Source organism: Ambystoma mexicanum, chromosome 1p (genome assembly GCF_040938575.1).
Source record: "Ambystoma mexicanum isolate Mex_15411 chromosome 1p, UKY_AmexF1_1, whole genome shotgun sequence".
Classification (NCBI taxonomy): Eukaryota; Metazoa; Chordata; class Amphibia; order Caudata; family Ambystomatidae; genus Ambystoma; species Ambystoma mexicanum.
Window position 1 is genome coordinate 1007977425 of NC_090921.1, and position 16519 is coordinate 1007993943.

Genomic DNA, 16519 nt, shown 5'->3' on the forward strand with positions numbered 1-16519 from the left:
CTTAAAGCAAGTTTAAATAAGTCAGAAAAAGTATACACAACTCCCTAGTAAATTGTAGACAAGTTTGAGCAAGAGTGAAAACTGAGCAAAACGGCACAGTGAAAACCAAACACAAATGGCACTCTTATCAATTTCTCACAAGGGAGGGAAAGAACAAGTTATATAGAAATATCCTCTTAGTCACCCTAGCAACACTTCCCAATAAGATTGTGAACAAGTTTAGGCAAGGCAGTACTTTAGCATGTAAACTTAGGTGAAAACCAAGCAAAATGGCATTTCACAAGTTTCAAAAGTGGGAAGGAAAAGTGGTTATAAGAGTTGGGTGCACCAACACATTTCTAGGTGAGAAACAATCCAGAGTCAATAGGCCTGTGCCAGTGTCAATGGTACAGGGCAGAGTGCCCAGGAGCAAAATGTTCTTGTAGCTGCAGTCAAGTCTTTGTTAAACGATTCGAAAAGGTGGTTGCAGAAGGTGAAGGACAATGTTAGAGTATGGGGGCGGCCAACCGAACGGGTAGGTAATGGATTTAAAACACCTTTAGTGCTACCAAACGAAGAGAGGCCTGGAGGAACACAGTACCTTTTTAAAATGTAGAAGAGGCTCCTGCGGTGGCAGTTGTTCCTGCAGTTCGGGAGAACCAGCAGAGGAAGAGAGGCTCTCATCGTGGAGGAAGGTTCGAATTACTGCACTGCCCAGGGATGAAAAATAAACCGGCGGTATGTTAGAGGCTGTCAGTAAATGTGGCAGCCTCGAACAATGGGAAAATCCCATAGGAAAATATTTGTGGTTGAATATTTTTGGTAGTAACCACTGCCACCAGCCAGAAACTTTTGAGAGAGGCACTGTATGGTACCCTCTCAAAATTGAACATAAGGGAAAACTATTAACCCTTTCCAGTACCTTCATAGTAACATGGGTCGGGCTGGTTTTGTTCATATAGAGTGACTTGTAAAGTCAATGGGGACTTTACATGCCCTGGGAGACAGTAGTCAGTCCCAGGGTATGGAGTCTGTTTGGGGGTCGCTACGACACCCCTGTGTCACTGCACAGAGGGTGCTGTGTAACACATGAGTAAAGATGGTTCCTATGAGCGTGAGAAAAACCCCATAGACATTAAACACAAAAAATAGCCTAGAATACACACAGCAAACCTGTCTAAGAGTGGGAAAAAAGTCTCACTCTTAGCAGGAGAAAAAAACAAACCCTTCAAATCCAGCAAAGCTGCTGGGGTACTCTGTAGGTAATGAGAATTAACCATAGAATGAGAATTCTCCCTAACACTACCCAAACATGAAAGCCCACCAGGAATGGCACTGTGCATAAATGGTGTGATACACGAGAGGTCTCATAGGGCCAACAAAGCTGAGCCCAAGACTCCAGTGTGCAAGGAAATTACTGATTATACCTTGAAATGTTCTCGGAGAGCTCGCTAGATGAACTGGATACCTGTGCTCGATCTATGGCAGGGGGTGGGGTGGGGTGGGGTGGGGTGGGGAAGGGTTATTGTTATAATTGTGTTAAGGAGAACAATGTCGATGTATAATGCTTGATGTTATAACCTAAAATGCCAATAAATCACGATTTTCAAAAAAGAAAACAAACCTATTTGATTAGCAATGTTGTACTAATGTTTTTAATATCACGAGAAGTTATTTGTACCCAAGATATGGTAATTAACTTCGGGTGGACAAAATGTTGTTTGCCTTTCATTGATATCAACTGTTTTCATTATAGCGTTAACTACCACTTTTATTGGAGGGCAGGGTAACACCCCTCCAGCCCGAACCAGGTAGGCACAAGTGCAGCATTACAGCCCTGCATGGCCATGGAAGTGGTATTTATTGTTATGAGCACTAGGAGTCCCCATCTGTGGTGCAGATACCTTTTTTTTTGTTTGTTTTAAGGGAACCAGGATATGCGCAATTCACGTTTCCCCTTCAATAGAAATTACACATGTTTGCGATTGGCAATAACTATTTCCAGGACCTGAATAAGAGCCAGGAGGTGCACAGGTAGAGTCGAGGTGTCGCACACCAGTGGGGATTCGGCCGGAGGCACTACCTCCATGGACAGGGAGATGGCTGGAGAGAGAGGCTCAGGGGGCCGGCATGAAAGGTGGGTGGCTGCTTGTAGCTTCTGGATTGGCCAGCTCTCTCCCGCAGGTGCTAAAATATAATGCAATCAATCGTAGAGCAAAGCAAGGTCTCGAGGCGAACTTCAGTGTATGATATTGCAGTAGATCTATAGATGTACAGACTGGATGAAAGTATTGATCACTACTTTGTGTAAAAATCTAGTTAGGTTTGTGTATTCATTATGTAAGAGGAAAGAAAGGAAGAGACTAAGCATAGTGGATGGCGTAGCAGACAGTGACCTGGTCAAACCAGATGGGATATTGTAATTTATGGCAATCTCGCTTTCAGAGTAGCTGGTATAAAGCAAGAGGGTGATAACATAAAATGTCAAGGAGTTGTATGATTCATGGAACCAGCAGGTCACAGAATTGTTTGCCATCAAAAGCATTTGGCGGTGCGATCATGTACATTTTCAAAAGTGTTCACTCGTCAATATGATGGATGCATTTACCCCAACAAAATGAAATCTAGTTGATACTGAGATTTTAGGCCCTCATTATGAATGAACCGGTCCGGAAAAAAGTGCAGGTAACAAGTCTATGGCACCTTTTCCAGACCGGGTCACTCCGCCTGCCGGTAGGGGCTGTGAACTACCAGCTGGTCTGACCTGCCGGTAATTAATGCACCTACCGGCAGACCATTCACTGAAGCATCAGCACCAACGTTGCCAGTGCTTCAGTGATTGCATTGACATGGAGTTTTATGGGATACCACGGGAATTGTAATTTACCGTTCTGCCGGCGCCTGTACTATCCCGGTATTATCGAAATATCAGGCAGTGGAAACGATAAGCCGAGGCTGCCGATAGGCCACCAGTAGTACCGACGGCCTACCGGCAACCTCGTAATGAGGGCATGAGATTCGATAACCTAACCTTTACTGAAAAACATGGAGAAAATGCAACCTTTTAGAGTAGCAGTAGTTTAATTGTGCATTGCAACAACTTACGTTGTGAAGAATGGAGTTGGAGTACTATCTTTAAAAAAAAAAAAAAGTTAACCCATACTGGTCTTTGTCAAAAAGCATTTAGATTGCTTAATAAAAGTATCATCCTGATTAATTCTGGTTTTCAACAGACTTTTCTTTTATTGCCTTTGGCACTTTTGGAATTGGAGGAGACGATTATTGCTTCACTCTTTAAACTTTCAGTGAACCGAGAAAGGAAGGTGGAGAGAGCCCTGAGGAATGCAGTGTGGTGTGCTTTCATTGAACAGGACCATTTAAACAGCTTGCTGTGCTGCACAAGGGCCAATTTAAGTAGCAAACCTACAGAATTCTTTAGCAAATTGCTATGCAACACTGCTTATTTTATGCCTCGTTGCATGCCAAAGGCTATAAAGTGAGCCTGGGCGGCCAGTTGTATCTTTCAAGGATGGGTGTGCCAGACCTCCATTCACGTAGGGCTGTGACAACGTGGCCCACTGTACCCTGGGCTGCTTTCTAGCCCAAAGGAATTCCAACAGGATGCTGTGAAAATGCACAAAAACTTATGCTGGCAGGAAGGTCAGGATATTCAAGAATAGATAAAGGAATCTAGGCACTATAGCCATCTTCATGACTGCCACACGACCTATCAGGGAGAATGGTAGATCCTGCCACCTCTACACCGTTCTTTAAGGGCGTCTATCGCTCTGCCATAGTTTTCACGGAAAGCTATATCCGGAACCTTCTCAATTTCAACTCTGAGGTACCTAGTATGTTCCCACTCGCATTTAAAACCAAAGTCCTCTGAAAAGGTTTGAGTGACCTGTCATGGGGATCAACCACTGATTTCCCATGGTTCATTTTCAAGCGTGAGAATTCCCCAAACCAAGGTACCTGTCTCCACAGGATTTTAGATTGTCCAGTGGTTCCTTTATAAATAATGCTATATCAGCTGCCTAGAGCGAAATAATAGATTTATGCGCATATAATTGTATCCCTCCAATGTAGGTGTTGCTCTCATAACAGGGCCGCTACCGGCTGCATGGCCACGACAAACATTAATGGGCGGGAAAAGGCACCCCCGCCTAGTCGTCCTCACCCATCTTCAGGGATTAAGATAGCTGCCCATTAATGGCTGTCCTGGCGATTGGAGCGTTATACAAAAGAGCCACTGCAGCAATAAAAGGTGACCCAGACCCATCTTTCTGAGCAGCAGAAACATGAAGGACCACTCGACCGGAGTCGCTGTGTATTTAAGATGTTTTATTTCTGTAGAGCAGAGGCTGTTCGGATGCGGAAGAGGAAGAGTGGGGGAAGGACTGGGATGCGAGAGAAATGGAGCACACTATAGGTGGTGTAGAACACCCTATTGAAAGCTTGGGGAAGATTTCAATTTCCATTCTACCTCTTGAGGCACTGGGTTTATCTGCGACACATCTCATTCTCCATAATTGCAATTGATCTTCATTCACCAGAAATTGTTCAGGTACCTGATGGTCACTTTTGTTTTTATCCCATGAACTCTGTCTCCAAGGCGTGTCTTTGGGATCCTCTTTCAACCACTGCGCAACATAATACCTCCTGAGAATTCTTGATGAAAGCCCGAAGGTGATATGCTGCTGCATAAGGAATAGGACGAAATATCTGTGGAAAAAAATTACCAACTCCACCAAAAGACCTAAAACACACACCACGAAATGTTCTAACTAGCAAAAGTTCAGACTTTGATGTGTTTAGGTGTTTTGGTGGGTTTGGTATGAAAACCTTTTTTTTTTTTTTTTTAAAGGCTGCAGGGGGCTGGGAGGGGGGGTGGTGCCCCCCCGCAACACCCCGTTCACTATAGTATACAGTATAGTGAACGGGGTGTTGCGGGAGACACCCCCACAGCACACCCGACAAAAGGGAAAAAAAACGAAAATGCAAATAAAAAAGAAGGGGGGGGGGTGGCTGCGCGGGTGTCCCCTGCAACACCCCGCTCATTAGACTACACAGTATACCTTTCAATATACTAGGAATATCCAGAGCACCATTTGGGTCTCTCAGAAAGCTGTGCAATAAATAAATCCACATGTAATTTATTTACATCCTATCCATTCTTGTGCTCGCAGATTTCTTTCCACTTCTGCTTTCCTCCTTTCCCTTCCTATCCTTTGTCTCATTCTTTGTTTTGCTATCCTTTCCTATTTGCCTTGTTTGTCTTTGTTTTCCTCCAGCAGACTATGATCTGGTGATCTTGAGCTGGGGGCACCATATGCCCTAAAGCTCAGACATGGGTAGAGGCCTTGAGGCCACTATGGTGGTGATTCAGCTCAATATAAAAGCTCATGAAAGCAAATAAAACTTGATTTGCCAGAGTAACAGACCTAGCAAATGCAACCTAAAACCCTGGTTATTGTAGTTCCGTGAAAAATGAACTCGCAGGTCCTGAATTTAGTAGATGCACTGGTTAGGAGTCTTTCGCAACACAGTAAATTCTAGGCATGCAGATGCAGATCAATAGGTTTTCCTTGATTGTCAGATGTGTTTTTTAATGTCTCCCTCAGTTCAAGCCTATTTTCCTGAACACAATCGACCCTTCTCATCCCATGGCCAAATTGACCCGTGCCGCTAACACCCAGAAGTGCATCCGTGCGGGAGGCAAGCACAATGATTTAGACGATGTGGGCAAAGACGTCTACCACCACACCTTCTTCGAGATGCTGGGATCATGGTCGTTCGGAGACTATTTCAAGGTGAGCATGGAAATAGTGCTGTCCTCATACAAATGTCTGAGGGAGACTGTTGAATGTACCATGGTGCTGGATACCTTGACCCCCAGGTCTTCCATTTTGGCACTAGCTGCCACCCCTGGGTTCAATCAATATCCAGGGTTTGATGTATTTAATGTTAGCTGCTGGCCCCACTGGTGGTTTCTGGTGCTGTACTGTGGTAGTTAAGAGGCATGATGTTGGCACTGATTGCAGCCATATGTGGGGCTCAGTATTCACGGTGGTACTGTACACTGTGAGTTCAACGGCTTGATGTTGGTGATATGCTGTCCTAGCCTTACAGCTGGTTGTTGGGATGTATACTGCTAGCCCTAAGATTGATGGTTGGCATTGCCCTTTAGACTAGATATTGACACTGTACAATACCACTCCACTAGAATGCTAGATCGTTGTTCTATGTTGCCATTGTTTACATGTAGCTCCAATTATGGATGTTGGTGCTCTGCTGCCTATTCTCCTGTGCTTGCTCGGCATATTTGTAGATTCAGTGCCTGTTTATGGCTTTGCAAGCTGTAGATTTCATGGTTCGATGTTGGCACTGTATACTGCCTATGTGTCCAGTGTTGCTGCTCATAACATCTCCAATTTCGTTGCAGGCCAAAATAATATGATGGCCTATTTAAATGGTCCACTCCACTTACATTTTGCCTTTTTGTAATGAGCACGTCTTGTTCAGCAGCTTTTGCCCTTCTGTTCCCACTTGAAAGCACTGAAGGTGGGGGGAGGTGGAAGCTAGGAGCCATAATCAAGATCATGTGTAGGTTTTTTCATTAGAGCCTTCATTTCAGCAATGCCACTTCAAAGCGCTCAAGGGGGAGTAGATAAAGGAAAAGGTGTGAAAGCATGACTGCAACAGGAATGTTTGGATGAACGTGGCAGAGAAACCTGCGGTGATAATGAAAGCAAGGATGTGGGAGACCCTCTAGTGAGAACGAACATGGATCAAATACCCAGTTCTATGGAATTTCTACCACTCGGGAGGCTCTACAAACACGTTTTTGCTCACTGCCACTTTCACAAAGGCAAAATAATAATTTGCATATCAGTTTGGTCCCACGCATAAGGACAGTCCAGCACCGAAATGCTAGGCAATTCTCCTCTGAAGCGCCATCAGCAACCCCAGACACGTATTTCGGCGTTGTTGGACCGCCTCAGTGAGGTAAAGCTGAGCCGCTGTCTGGCACAGTGAGCAAGGAGTCCATTTCTGGATTACCCTGGGTTACCTGGGTGAAACCCCAAGTTTTACAAATTTGCTTGACCTCACTGAGGAGGCCCAACCAGGCCGAAACGCGCGTCTGGGTTGTCTGATTGTACTCTTGTTCAGAGGAGAATTTCCTAGCATTTTGGTGCTGGACTACCTTTGTGGGTGGGACCAAACTGATATGCAAATGGGTATGTCTCCTCTGTGAATGGTGCAGTGAGCTAAAACCTAGTTGTATACCCCGAGTGAGAGAAATTCCATACAACAGGATATTTCACCCATGCAAGTTCTCAGTAGAGGGGCTCCCACACCTATGTTTGATCATTGAAGCAGACCAGGCCTGATGGTGAGTTGGAAATTAGGAAGCACAGTGAAGGAGGTATCGAGCCAAAGTGCTCCTAGGCAAACAAAGCGCTTGAATGCACTTTCACCCTCCTACTATTTGCCGATCAACCCTTTACCCCTCTGCACCACCCCCATGTGTTCTATTTAATACATTTGCATGAAAATCTCAGAGGTAAATTAAAGGTTGAAAACAGGCAGAGCCAGGGGACTGCCGGGAGACACACTGGCTAATGTCCCTGAACACAGAGCTTCTTGTAGGCTACAGGCACCCAGGATTTGGGGGATGCACTCGCTCTGCGCTGTGTGGGTATAATCTCTGCCAGTAACATAACCTGATATGTCCCTGTTTAGGCTTGCTAAGCTCCGGCCCCGATTTCCCGTTTCGTTTGAGAGTGTTTGTGATTTGTGGTGGGATCCAGGAAGTAATTTTTACCTATTCATTCTTTGTAGAACAGGTGGCAGAAGCAGCATGCCTCCAAATGCAATGGGGTTAAGAGTTTCAAGTGTTACTGAATCTGGCGGGGATAACTGCTGATGAGGTGGAAGTGGGAGATTACTTCTACCTTATTCAAGCTCACAGGTGCCAGTGGGATGTTCTTCTAGAGGCATGTACTTCAGTTGTTCAAGATGGACCTCTAGTATATGGGGATCTGCCCCACAGGTTTCTAGGATGAGAATCGTGCCTTTGACATTAACCCTTTTTGCTTGGTGCTTGTAAATGATATAACTGGTTATTTTGCAGGAACTGGCCTGTAAACTGGCTCTGGATCTGCTCACCAAGGAGTTCGGCATCGACATTGACAGGCTGTACGTCACCTACTTTGGAGGAAACGAGTCAGCAGGTCTGGAGCCCGATCTAGAGTGCAAACAAATCTGGCTTAATCTGGGGTAAGGACAGGTTTTATACATTAGTTTAAATATGCCATTAAGTGCTGTATCCACCCCTGCACCTTGCAATTGTTAATGTACTAAGCATGAGCTCCACGTACATGGCAGTCGTGAAATTGGAAGGCTATACAAGACCACTTTACATTACTACTTCATTACTACTGTATCCAAATATCCACCTTTCTCTGAGGCTCTGTTGTATGCGTATGGCACCCTACCTTAGTTATTAGTGTCTGTCTTCTCCTTTCTTGGCAGGTGCTACTGTGCACTACCAGCCCACTCCATCACAGATTCTACCTTATCCTAGTAGAAGTCATGTTCTTCCAAGTACTGCTGCATCCTGCTCGCTCTCTAGCGTGCAGTTATGGCCAAACCCTGCTACCAAACCGGTACTGCTGAGCCCTTCCAAGCCTCTTGGAGGTATTGCTCACCATTGCAGGCGTTCTTGCAGGTCTCCTTGATGGATCCTCTTGTTTACTGGAGGGTGGCTACCTCTCGCACATGAATGTGCTTTGCCTTCTCCCTCTCGCAAGCATGTCTCTTCCTTGCCAACCATCTACATCCATACACCACTTTGCCTTGGTGATCCTATGTTTTCATGTTGCTGCCCCGTCTCTCTCTCTCCCCCGCCCCCTCCCATTGGTGTAATTCCTTGCCTTTCTGTGGGGGACAGGTAGTACAGTGAGGGCATCATGATTTGCTTTATGACAGAAATCCTCCACATTTGGGTGCCCCTGTTATGTAAGGGTGTTGACGAAGGATGCTGACAGAGGTGTCATGGTCTTGGTTATAGACTTTCCTTTTTAAACAAAAATTATCCTTACTATCCCAAACTTCTAAGATGGGGTTTCCCTGCCTCGAAACTAATTCTAAAAGGCTGTCGAAACGTCTGTCAAAATAAATTCCACCATCCTGTGTCGAAAACCTCTGTCCCTCTCACTAGAACTAAAAAGGTAACTAACAGAACCTTTCTTCTTTTAGAATAATGGATCCCTTCCCCTGCTTCTTGGATGGGATTCTCCTCTTGACCACTGACACTAGTAAGAATCCCTTGTGAGTTTTTCTTCAGTCATGTTGGGGTCCCAGACCCTTCTGTTGTAACTAGTGGACTTCTCTCCTTCATTATAGTGAAAAAGACCTCCTCTATGCTTTGGTTTATTGTATAGGCTCCGGACCCTTCTTGTATGGCCAGTGGTCCCCTCTTTGCCACTGGTATGGTCAGGGTTCCGGACCCTTCCTTGGTGGCCAATGGGTTTACCTCTGCCACTGTCAGGAGGGTGACTCCCTCCAGAAATGTGCTTGGTGCTAGTTTGGGACCCAGACCCTTTTCTTGCTTGGATGCCAAACCCTCATCTCTCTCTCTCTCTCCCTCCCTCCCTCTTGTGCAAGTCCCACTTGGTTCACTCTCTTGCCAAGTGCTGCCATGAAGGAGATTACTAGCATCTTCCTAACTCGTTATTTCCATTTAACTTGCATTCATTCACCAATTGTATACCCCCTACCTGTTCCTGCGTTGCACCAGCTACCTTCATTGGCTCCAGGACGCTCTGTGGTTCTTCCTGGGATTGTGCTTCGCTTGGGAGTGTTGTGCAGGATTTCTTTGTCTCTGCGTGCCTCGTTACTGGTCTTTTGGCCAGCGGTGTAGGCGCAGCAGGACCACACGGTCCACCTTTCCTTTCAGAGGTCACGCCACCCTTCCCAGCCTCAAGCCACGTTCTCGACCAGCTCCAAACAACTGGGTCAAGGAGTCCAGCTGGCTGCTTCCTGTCTCCAGCAAAATGACTGCCTTCAGCTTCTTTGCGTCTCCTTTGGTTTTCCCAGGCCCTGCTGTCTCCCATGCTGCTTTCCTTCACTTGTCCAATCCAGTCCTTCTGTTTTTGTTAGTCAAGTGAACACTCCCCTGCGAAGCACTATAATGCTATAATGTTTCTTCCAGTTCCCTGGGCCACCTCTTCCCAGTATTTGCATTGGGAGTGATCTTGATGTCTCGGATGATCATCTTCGAAATTGACGTGATGTTACAAGAGCATGGATGTATCGGTCAGAGGGGATGAGGGGGGGGTGAAAGGGTTGATGTTCAGGCAGGTTTGGGTTCGGGTGTTGTGCTACCCATATGTGTTTAGCGATCACTTGTGGTGTTTTGTGGCCAGATCCACATGCTGATTTAAGCTGTAGTTGGTGTAGGATCTTTAGATACACCACCAGGAGACGCTTTGTAATGAAACCAATGGCTAGCCTTTTCCTGTGAACTTATTCTGCCAAGTAAAATCCATCCTGTTACACCCACCCCCTCACCATCATCGTGAACTGATCATGCTTCAAATGGAACTTGTATGTGCACTAAAAATGGCATGTCTTGCCAACCCAACAACTCCCCACCATCTTTTTTTTAAAAACAATTTTATTTGTTTTTCAAACAAACAATACAAACCAAACATGCAGTGCATTTGTCAACAATCCAATTATACTACATGTTGTACTGAACACTGCTCCCCTTATCCCGCCCCCCCATTCCAAGCCTATTACTTGCCGCCTTCCATTCCTGCATCTCGTGGTGGGGTCTCCCCTTCCATGGGTTCTGCCGGGTCTTGTATTGACCCAAACAATTCCGCTATTAAAAATGTCCAAGCCATCAGAGACTCTGTCTCCTCCTCCTCCCCTGCGCTGTTCACTTCTTGCCATACTATAGTTTCTGCATCCGCCCATTTCTGCAAGTCTTTCCACCACACCTCCACTCTTGGTTTGTGGCATGTCTTCCACCCCATAGCAATTCTCCTCTTTGCAAGCACATATGCTATGTCTTTTAGTTTATTCACATTCTGCGATCTAGGGACCCCCCCCCCCCGCCCCCAACAAACAAGCCCATACTGTATCCACCACAATCCTAACCCCCTTCTCTGCTAGTTTTTGTGCCACTTCGCTCCAGAAGCGCTCAATAACCGGGCATGACCAAAACATGTGCACCATACCAGCTTCCTCCTCATCACCTTTAGGGCATGCTTGCCATTCTGCGTTTGCAAACCTAGATATCCTCCGGGGTGTCATATACGCTCTATGTGTGATATACAGTTGTATCTGTTTCCACCAACGTCATTCTGTTCTTCCTTTTTCTTGTCTTCTTTATTTGGTTAATCTAGCCAGCGCCTTTGGATGCTAACCTAGATCTAACAGCTCCTTCCTATCTCTAAAAGTGTAAAAGAGTCTCCTGAAGACTTCGTCTACATAGACACAAAAGTCTTGAAACTGCCATATTTCCCGTCATTTGATAAATAAGAAAATTAGGTAAGGGCCTATCGACTTAACCTACCCATACATACAACACATTTCTTGCATAGCTGATAGACCATTATGGAAATAGTTCAGCATTACTCTTCGCCAAGGAGTACAGCAACTCAAACAAAATGTTGCTGCTTTTGCATTTGTCTTCTTTAATCCCTAATGTGCAATTAATCATATAGAATTGCAACATCTAGAGCAGTTTTCTCCACGCTCCACATTTGGAGTTGCCTTTTTCAGTCCATTATGGCACGGAGAGGGATGCAAACTGGCTTTCCTGCCAAGAGTAGGCAAACGACAGATGCTACTTGTTGGCATCAATATCTAACTAAATACATAAGCAAGATGCTTGCACCCCTAACTCTACGCAGCACAAACCAAACGCTAGTTATGGCAAAGGCAGCGAGTTTCACCAATGGCAATCTTGCACTTTATGCTCACTTTTTCATTATGAATCTGACTGTAGCACAATTTGATTTTTAAACTGACCTAAAATACTTTGATGTGGGGGGAGAAGTCTGACCTCAAATCCCTAAGTACTTGCACCTTTGGCACCTTTAGCAGCATTCCTCCAAAAAACAAGGCCACCACCACATCTAGGCGTACTTGGACAACTGACTGGTTTGAGGTTTCACCTATCAACAAGCCTTGTCTTCTCTTAGACAAACGCTGCTCCAACAATTGGGCTTTACAATAAATTATACAAAATCCTGCACTGTTCCCTCAAGGAATTTGGTTTTCCTCCACGCTCAATTCCTTATGGACCAGAGTCTTGTCAGTCCCTCATCGGAAAGAATGAAGAAATTAATAAAACTAGCGAACTCGTTAACGGAAAACAAGCTAGTCACGGTCCGCACATGCACGGCTCTCCTAGGGACCATGTTCTCCTGCAATTCCCCACTGCAGGCTGTACATGCGGCCAGTGCAATCATTTTTAGCTACCAGATGGTCTCAAATCTGGGGTTTCTTGTCAGACAGTTACCATCACTCGGACTCTATCGAACACACTGAAATATTGGACATACCCCTGGAACATCGCGAAGGAATGCCCCTGGTGGAACCAAATTACCATCTCACGATTGTGACCTATGCTTCCCATGTGGGATGGGGGGGGGGGCTAATTTGGACAAGCACCAAGTCAAAGGCCAATGGACCCCGAGGAAGCCGTCCTCCACATATATTTGCTGGAATTACGGGCAGTGCATTGGGCTCCAAAATACTTCCTCGCACTAATCAAGAATTGGTGGTTCGAGTCCTCACGGACAACACGAGCACAATGTTTTATCTGCAGAAAAAAGGGAGAACGCGGTCAAGCACCGTGTCCTAAGAAGCACAGACCATCTGGCATTGGGCCATCCAACATAATATTCTACTTCCAATCTTCCACTTGCTGGGGATACAGAGCAAGCAAGCACACACCCTCAGCAGGGATTCCTCGCAGTCCTACGAATGGCAACTGCACAACATCCAGATATCCAAGATGTTCTCAATGTGGGGTCACCCCTCCTCTAGACCTTTTTGCCACATCTGACAACAAGCCGTGCAAGAAATTTGCGAGCAGGATTCCTCATCCTGAGTCTCAAGGGGACGCATTCTCGTTCCCATGGAGCGACATGTTCGAATGCGCGTTCCCTGGATTTCCTTTCATCAGGAAAACGATACAGATGATACGCAAAGGTCACTGCAGAATTATCTTGGTAGCTCCGTACTGGCCCAGGCAGACCTGGTTCTCGGACCTCATACAGCTGACAGCAGACGATCCAATCCGTCTAGGATCTCATGACAATCTTCTATCCCAGAACAATGGGATGATTCTTCATCACGATCCAGGCTCAAGTTAACAGCGCGACTCCTGACCACGCCGACTTTGGTCATTTGAACATCCATCAGACTGTCGGCGCATTCTAGCAGCTGCTAGAGCCCCTTCTACCAACATTTCCTACAGCCAAAAAAGGAAAAGGGGAAAAAAAGCCGAAAAAGGAGAACACGTCATCAGATCCTTCCTTACCTGCTAAAGTCGGTCTAGAGATTTCTTCCATTAAAGTGCACTTATCAGCAATTTCTAGATTTACACGGAAAAGATTGTCCTTTGTCTGCAACACACATCAAATTTCTCATGTGGAAGGTGGCTTTCATAATTGCCATTACGTCGTCTAGACTCATTTCGGAGCTGCAAGCTTCAGTTGGTGGTACTTTCCCCTAATCCTCATTTCATCCCAAAAGTTCCATCAGAGTTTCATAAAAATGCAACCATAACGCTGCCCACATTCTTTCAAAATGCCACTTCACCAGCGGATAAAGCCCTTCTGACGTGAAAAGGGTATTGAAATACTATCTAGACCGGACAAAATCTTTCAGATCGACTAAGCAGCTGTTTGTCGCCTTTGGTCTATCTAACAAGGGAAAAACCATATCAAAACAGGGCATCTCAATATGGATTTCTTCTACAATCTCCTTCTGCCACTCGAAGGCTAATCGGCCATTGCAAACGGTGCGCAGAGCACACTCTACAAGCGCTACGGCTGCCTCTGCGGCTCTCTGTTCTGGAGTACCCATCAGAGACATTTGCCAGGCAGCAAAATGGGCAGTGCCCCATACATTTACCAGGCACTGCTGCTTACATCAGCAGCACACTGAAGACGTGCAGATGGGACGAGCAGTACTAAGGTATAAGCCCTGCAGCTTCCAGGTATGTTTCCATTATATACTTGCGTGTGTATTCTTCTCGCGTTCATGCAGAAAATTGGAAAGTGTCTAATCTGTGTTTGCCTGGTTTATCACCTCCTAACATGTATACTGTTATAACATCTATTCACAGCATGTGAATCCATGAAAGATCCAATGATGGCGAATGGAGTAGTTTCTTACCTGTAACTCCATTTCTCCAGAGTTTGTATCTTTCATGGTTTCACATGAGCCCTCAGCCATCCCCCTAAAGGCAAACATCCTCTGCAGGGGGATATCCTCTAGCTGGAGTGGTTAAAATCTGAGGGGAAGCTGCTGGGCGGAGCTATACACAACGTCACATTGGTGGGGACCAAAAGCACCCACAACGTCGTCTATGGGACACTCAAGGTGACCAGTTTTTCCATAGGGAAATTACTTAAGCAATATGCCCCGAGCCGCAGGGGCATTAGAGTCGGGTAATGCCCCGGGGCCCATAGTTAACGTTCATGTGAATCCATGAAAAATACCAACGCTGGCGAAATGGAGTTACAGGTAAGAAACTACTCCCTTCTAACAGTTCTCCTTGAATTCTGTCACTCTTCCCTTTTATGTCTCACATTGATATTCACATTTTTTAGGTCTGTTATGCCTTTATCTGAATTAGGGACCCCCTCTCCTGGGGTTTCTCTACAGGATTCCTTTTCTGGTTATTTGGTTTACTTGGTAGTCTTATTTCACAACACTTGTTACACTTTCTTAGGGAGTGTTCTCCCCATTCTTCAACAATTATTGCTGTTGGCTTTTTCTCCCCTTCCCAGGGTATTCGTTTGCACTTTGTTTCACATTTAACCTCATCACATTCTTTACTTGTTCCTCAGATATCAAGTGATGTTGGGTTACCGTTCGAATGTCGCCCTCATGGCTTTCACAAGTTTCTCTCTTCATAACACATTGTCCAGGTGGCCTCCAGCTTTTCCTTTTCACCCTGGTACCTTCGTTTGTTGAGGGAGAGCTCATGGTACTGCCGTGTGCATGCCACCACATCGGACAGTTCTCATTCTGTCCTTCCAATTGTTTCTCTGTCTGCTTTGCCGGGCCTCCGGCATCCCAGACTGGTGTTCTCCGACCTTCGAATTGCCACGAGCTCTGTGGCTTCTCTGTTGCACCTCTTTAAGTCATAATTTCGTCCGGGGACAGCCCCTGAAAACGGTACTCTTGCTCTATAGTCCACTTATGCTCTATAGCAGAGACTTCCCTTACCCATACAAATTTCTCGTTAAAGAGATCTTCCCTTTTACTGCAGATGGCGTGTTTGAAGCCAAAAAGGAGAAGGGGACAGTTTTCATTCTAGAAGGCAGTCCCATATAAACAGATAAGGTGGTTGGCTGAGGGAGATGCTTGTGGTAATGAGTCCTTGTCCCTTAAGGGGTAGTCTCTCCAAGTGGGGTCCTGCTTGCCCAGAACCCCAGGTAGGGTCCTGCGAAGTGGGTTCACCTCCCGAGCCTCAAAGGGGCGGCTCCCCCTTGAGGAGAAGGGACAAATACCCTTGATTCGTCACAGCTGTCAAGCAGGTTACTTGAATCGCTTATGCATTTCATTCACGCTCTGAAGTGACAAAACATGACCTGTAGCACAGTGCAAAGTCCAGTCAATAAATCAATATAAACCTATAAACCCGCCAGCTGGTGGTCTCCTCTCCTTATTTTAAGTCATTAAGACTATTGAAACGCACTACTCAAGGCTCAACCTATGTCTTTTGCATCGGGTCCAATTACTGCAAAATTCTGCGGCACGCTTGGCCACTAATACCTCTTGTGGGGCCCATATTTCCACGGTTTTGCGGACTCTCCACTGGCTGCCAGTGCAAAAACTGATTCTCTTTCAGTCCCTCTGCATTGTTCCCCGGGTCTGTTATGGCCAGGGAGCCGAAAATTTGGAGGAAAAATTCCGGCCTTATGTCCCGGCTCGCTCTCTTTAATATCCAGTCAAGCTTGTCTGCGGACTGTGCCTTGTGTTACTTTTGCCTGACTAGGTGGCCACTCGTTCTCTGTGGTGGTGGCCAGAATGTAGAATACCCTCCTGTTTGCCCTTTGGGCTACTGAAAAGTCATCTCAAGTTTTGGCAACTCTTGAAGAACCACCTGTTTTAGCCGTTTGTTCATCCTGTTGTATCCTTAGCACCATGATGCCTTTTTTTTGGCAACCGTTCTCTTGATAATAATTATAAAGACAGAACAGCGAGATTTTTAAAAAAGTATATATATTCTGCAGACCGGTTGTCCATTAATGTTTGTGGTTGATCAACACTCTTAACT

General features: G+C 45.7%; 1 protein-coding gene across 1 annotated transcript in view; it reads left to right on the forward strand.

Moving 5' to 3' along the window:
- The window catches only part of AARS1 (alanyl-tRNA synthetase 1), a 751871-nt gene that overhangs the window by 117425 nt on the left and 617927 nt on the right, over positions 1–16519 (forward strand). Inside the window, exons 3-4 of the mRNA XM_069655037.1 lie at positions 5604–5792; positions 8117–8262. Of these exons, the coding sequence (XP_069511138.1) occupies positions 5604–5792; positions 8117–8262 (335 nt within the window). The remainder of the gene's footprint in view (positions 1–5603; positions 5793–8116; positions 8263–16519) is intronic.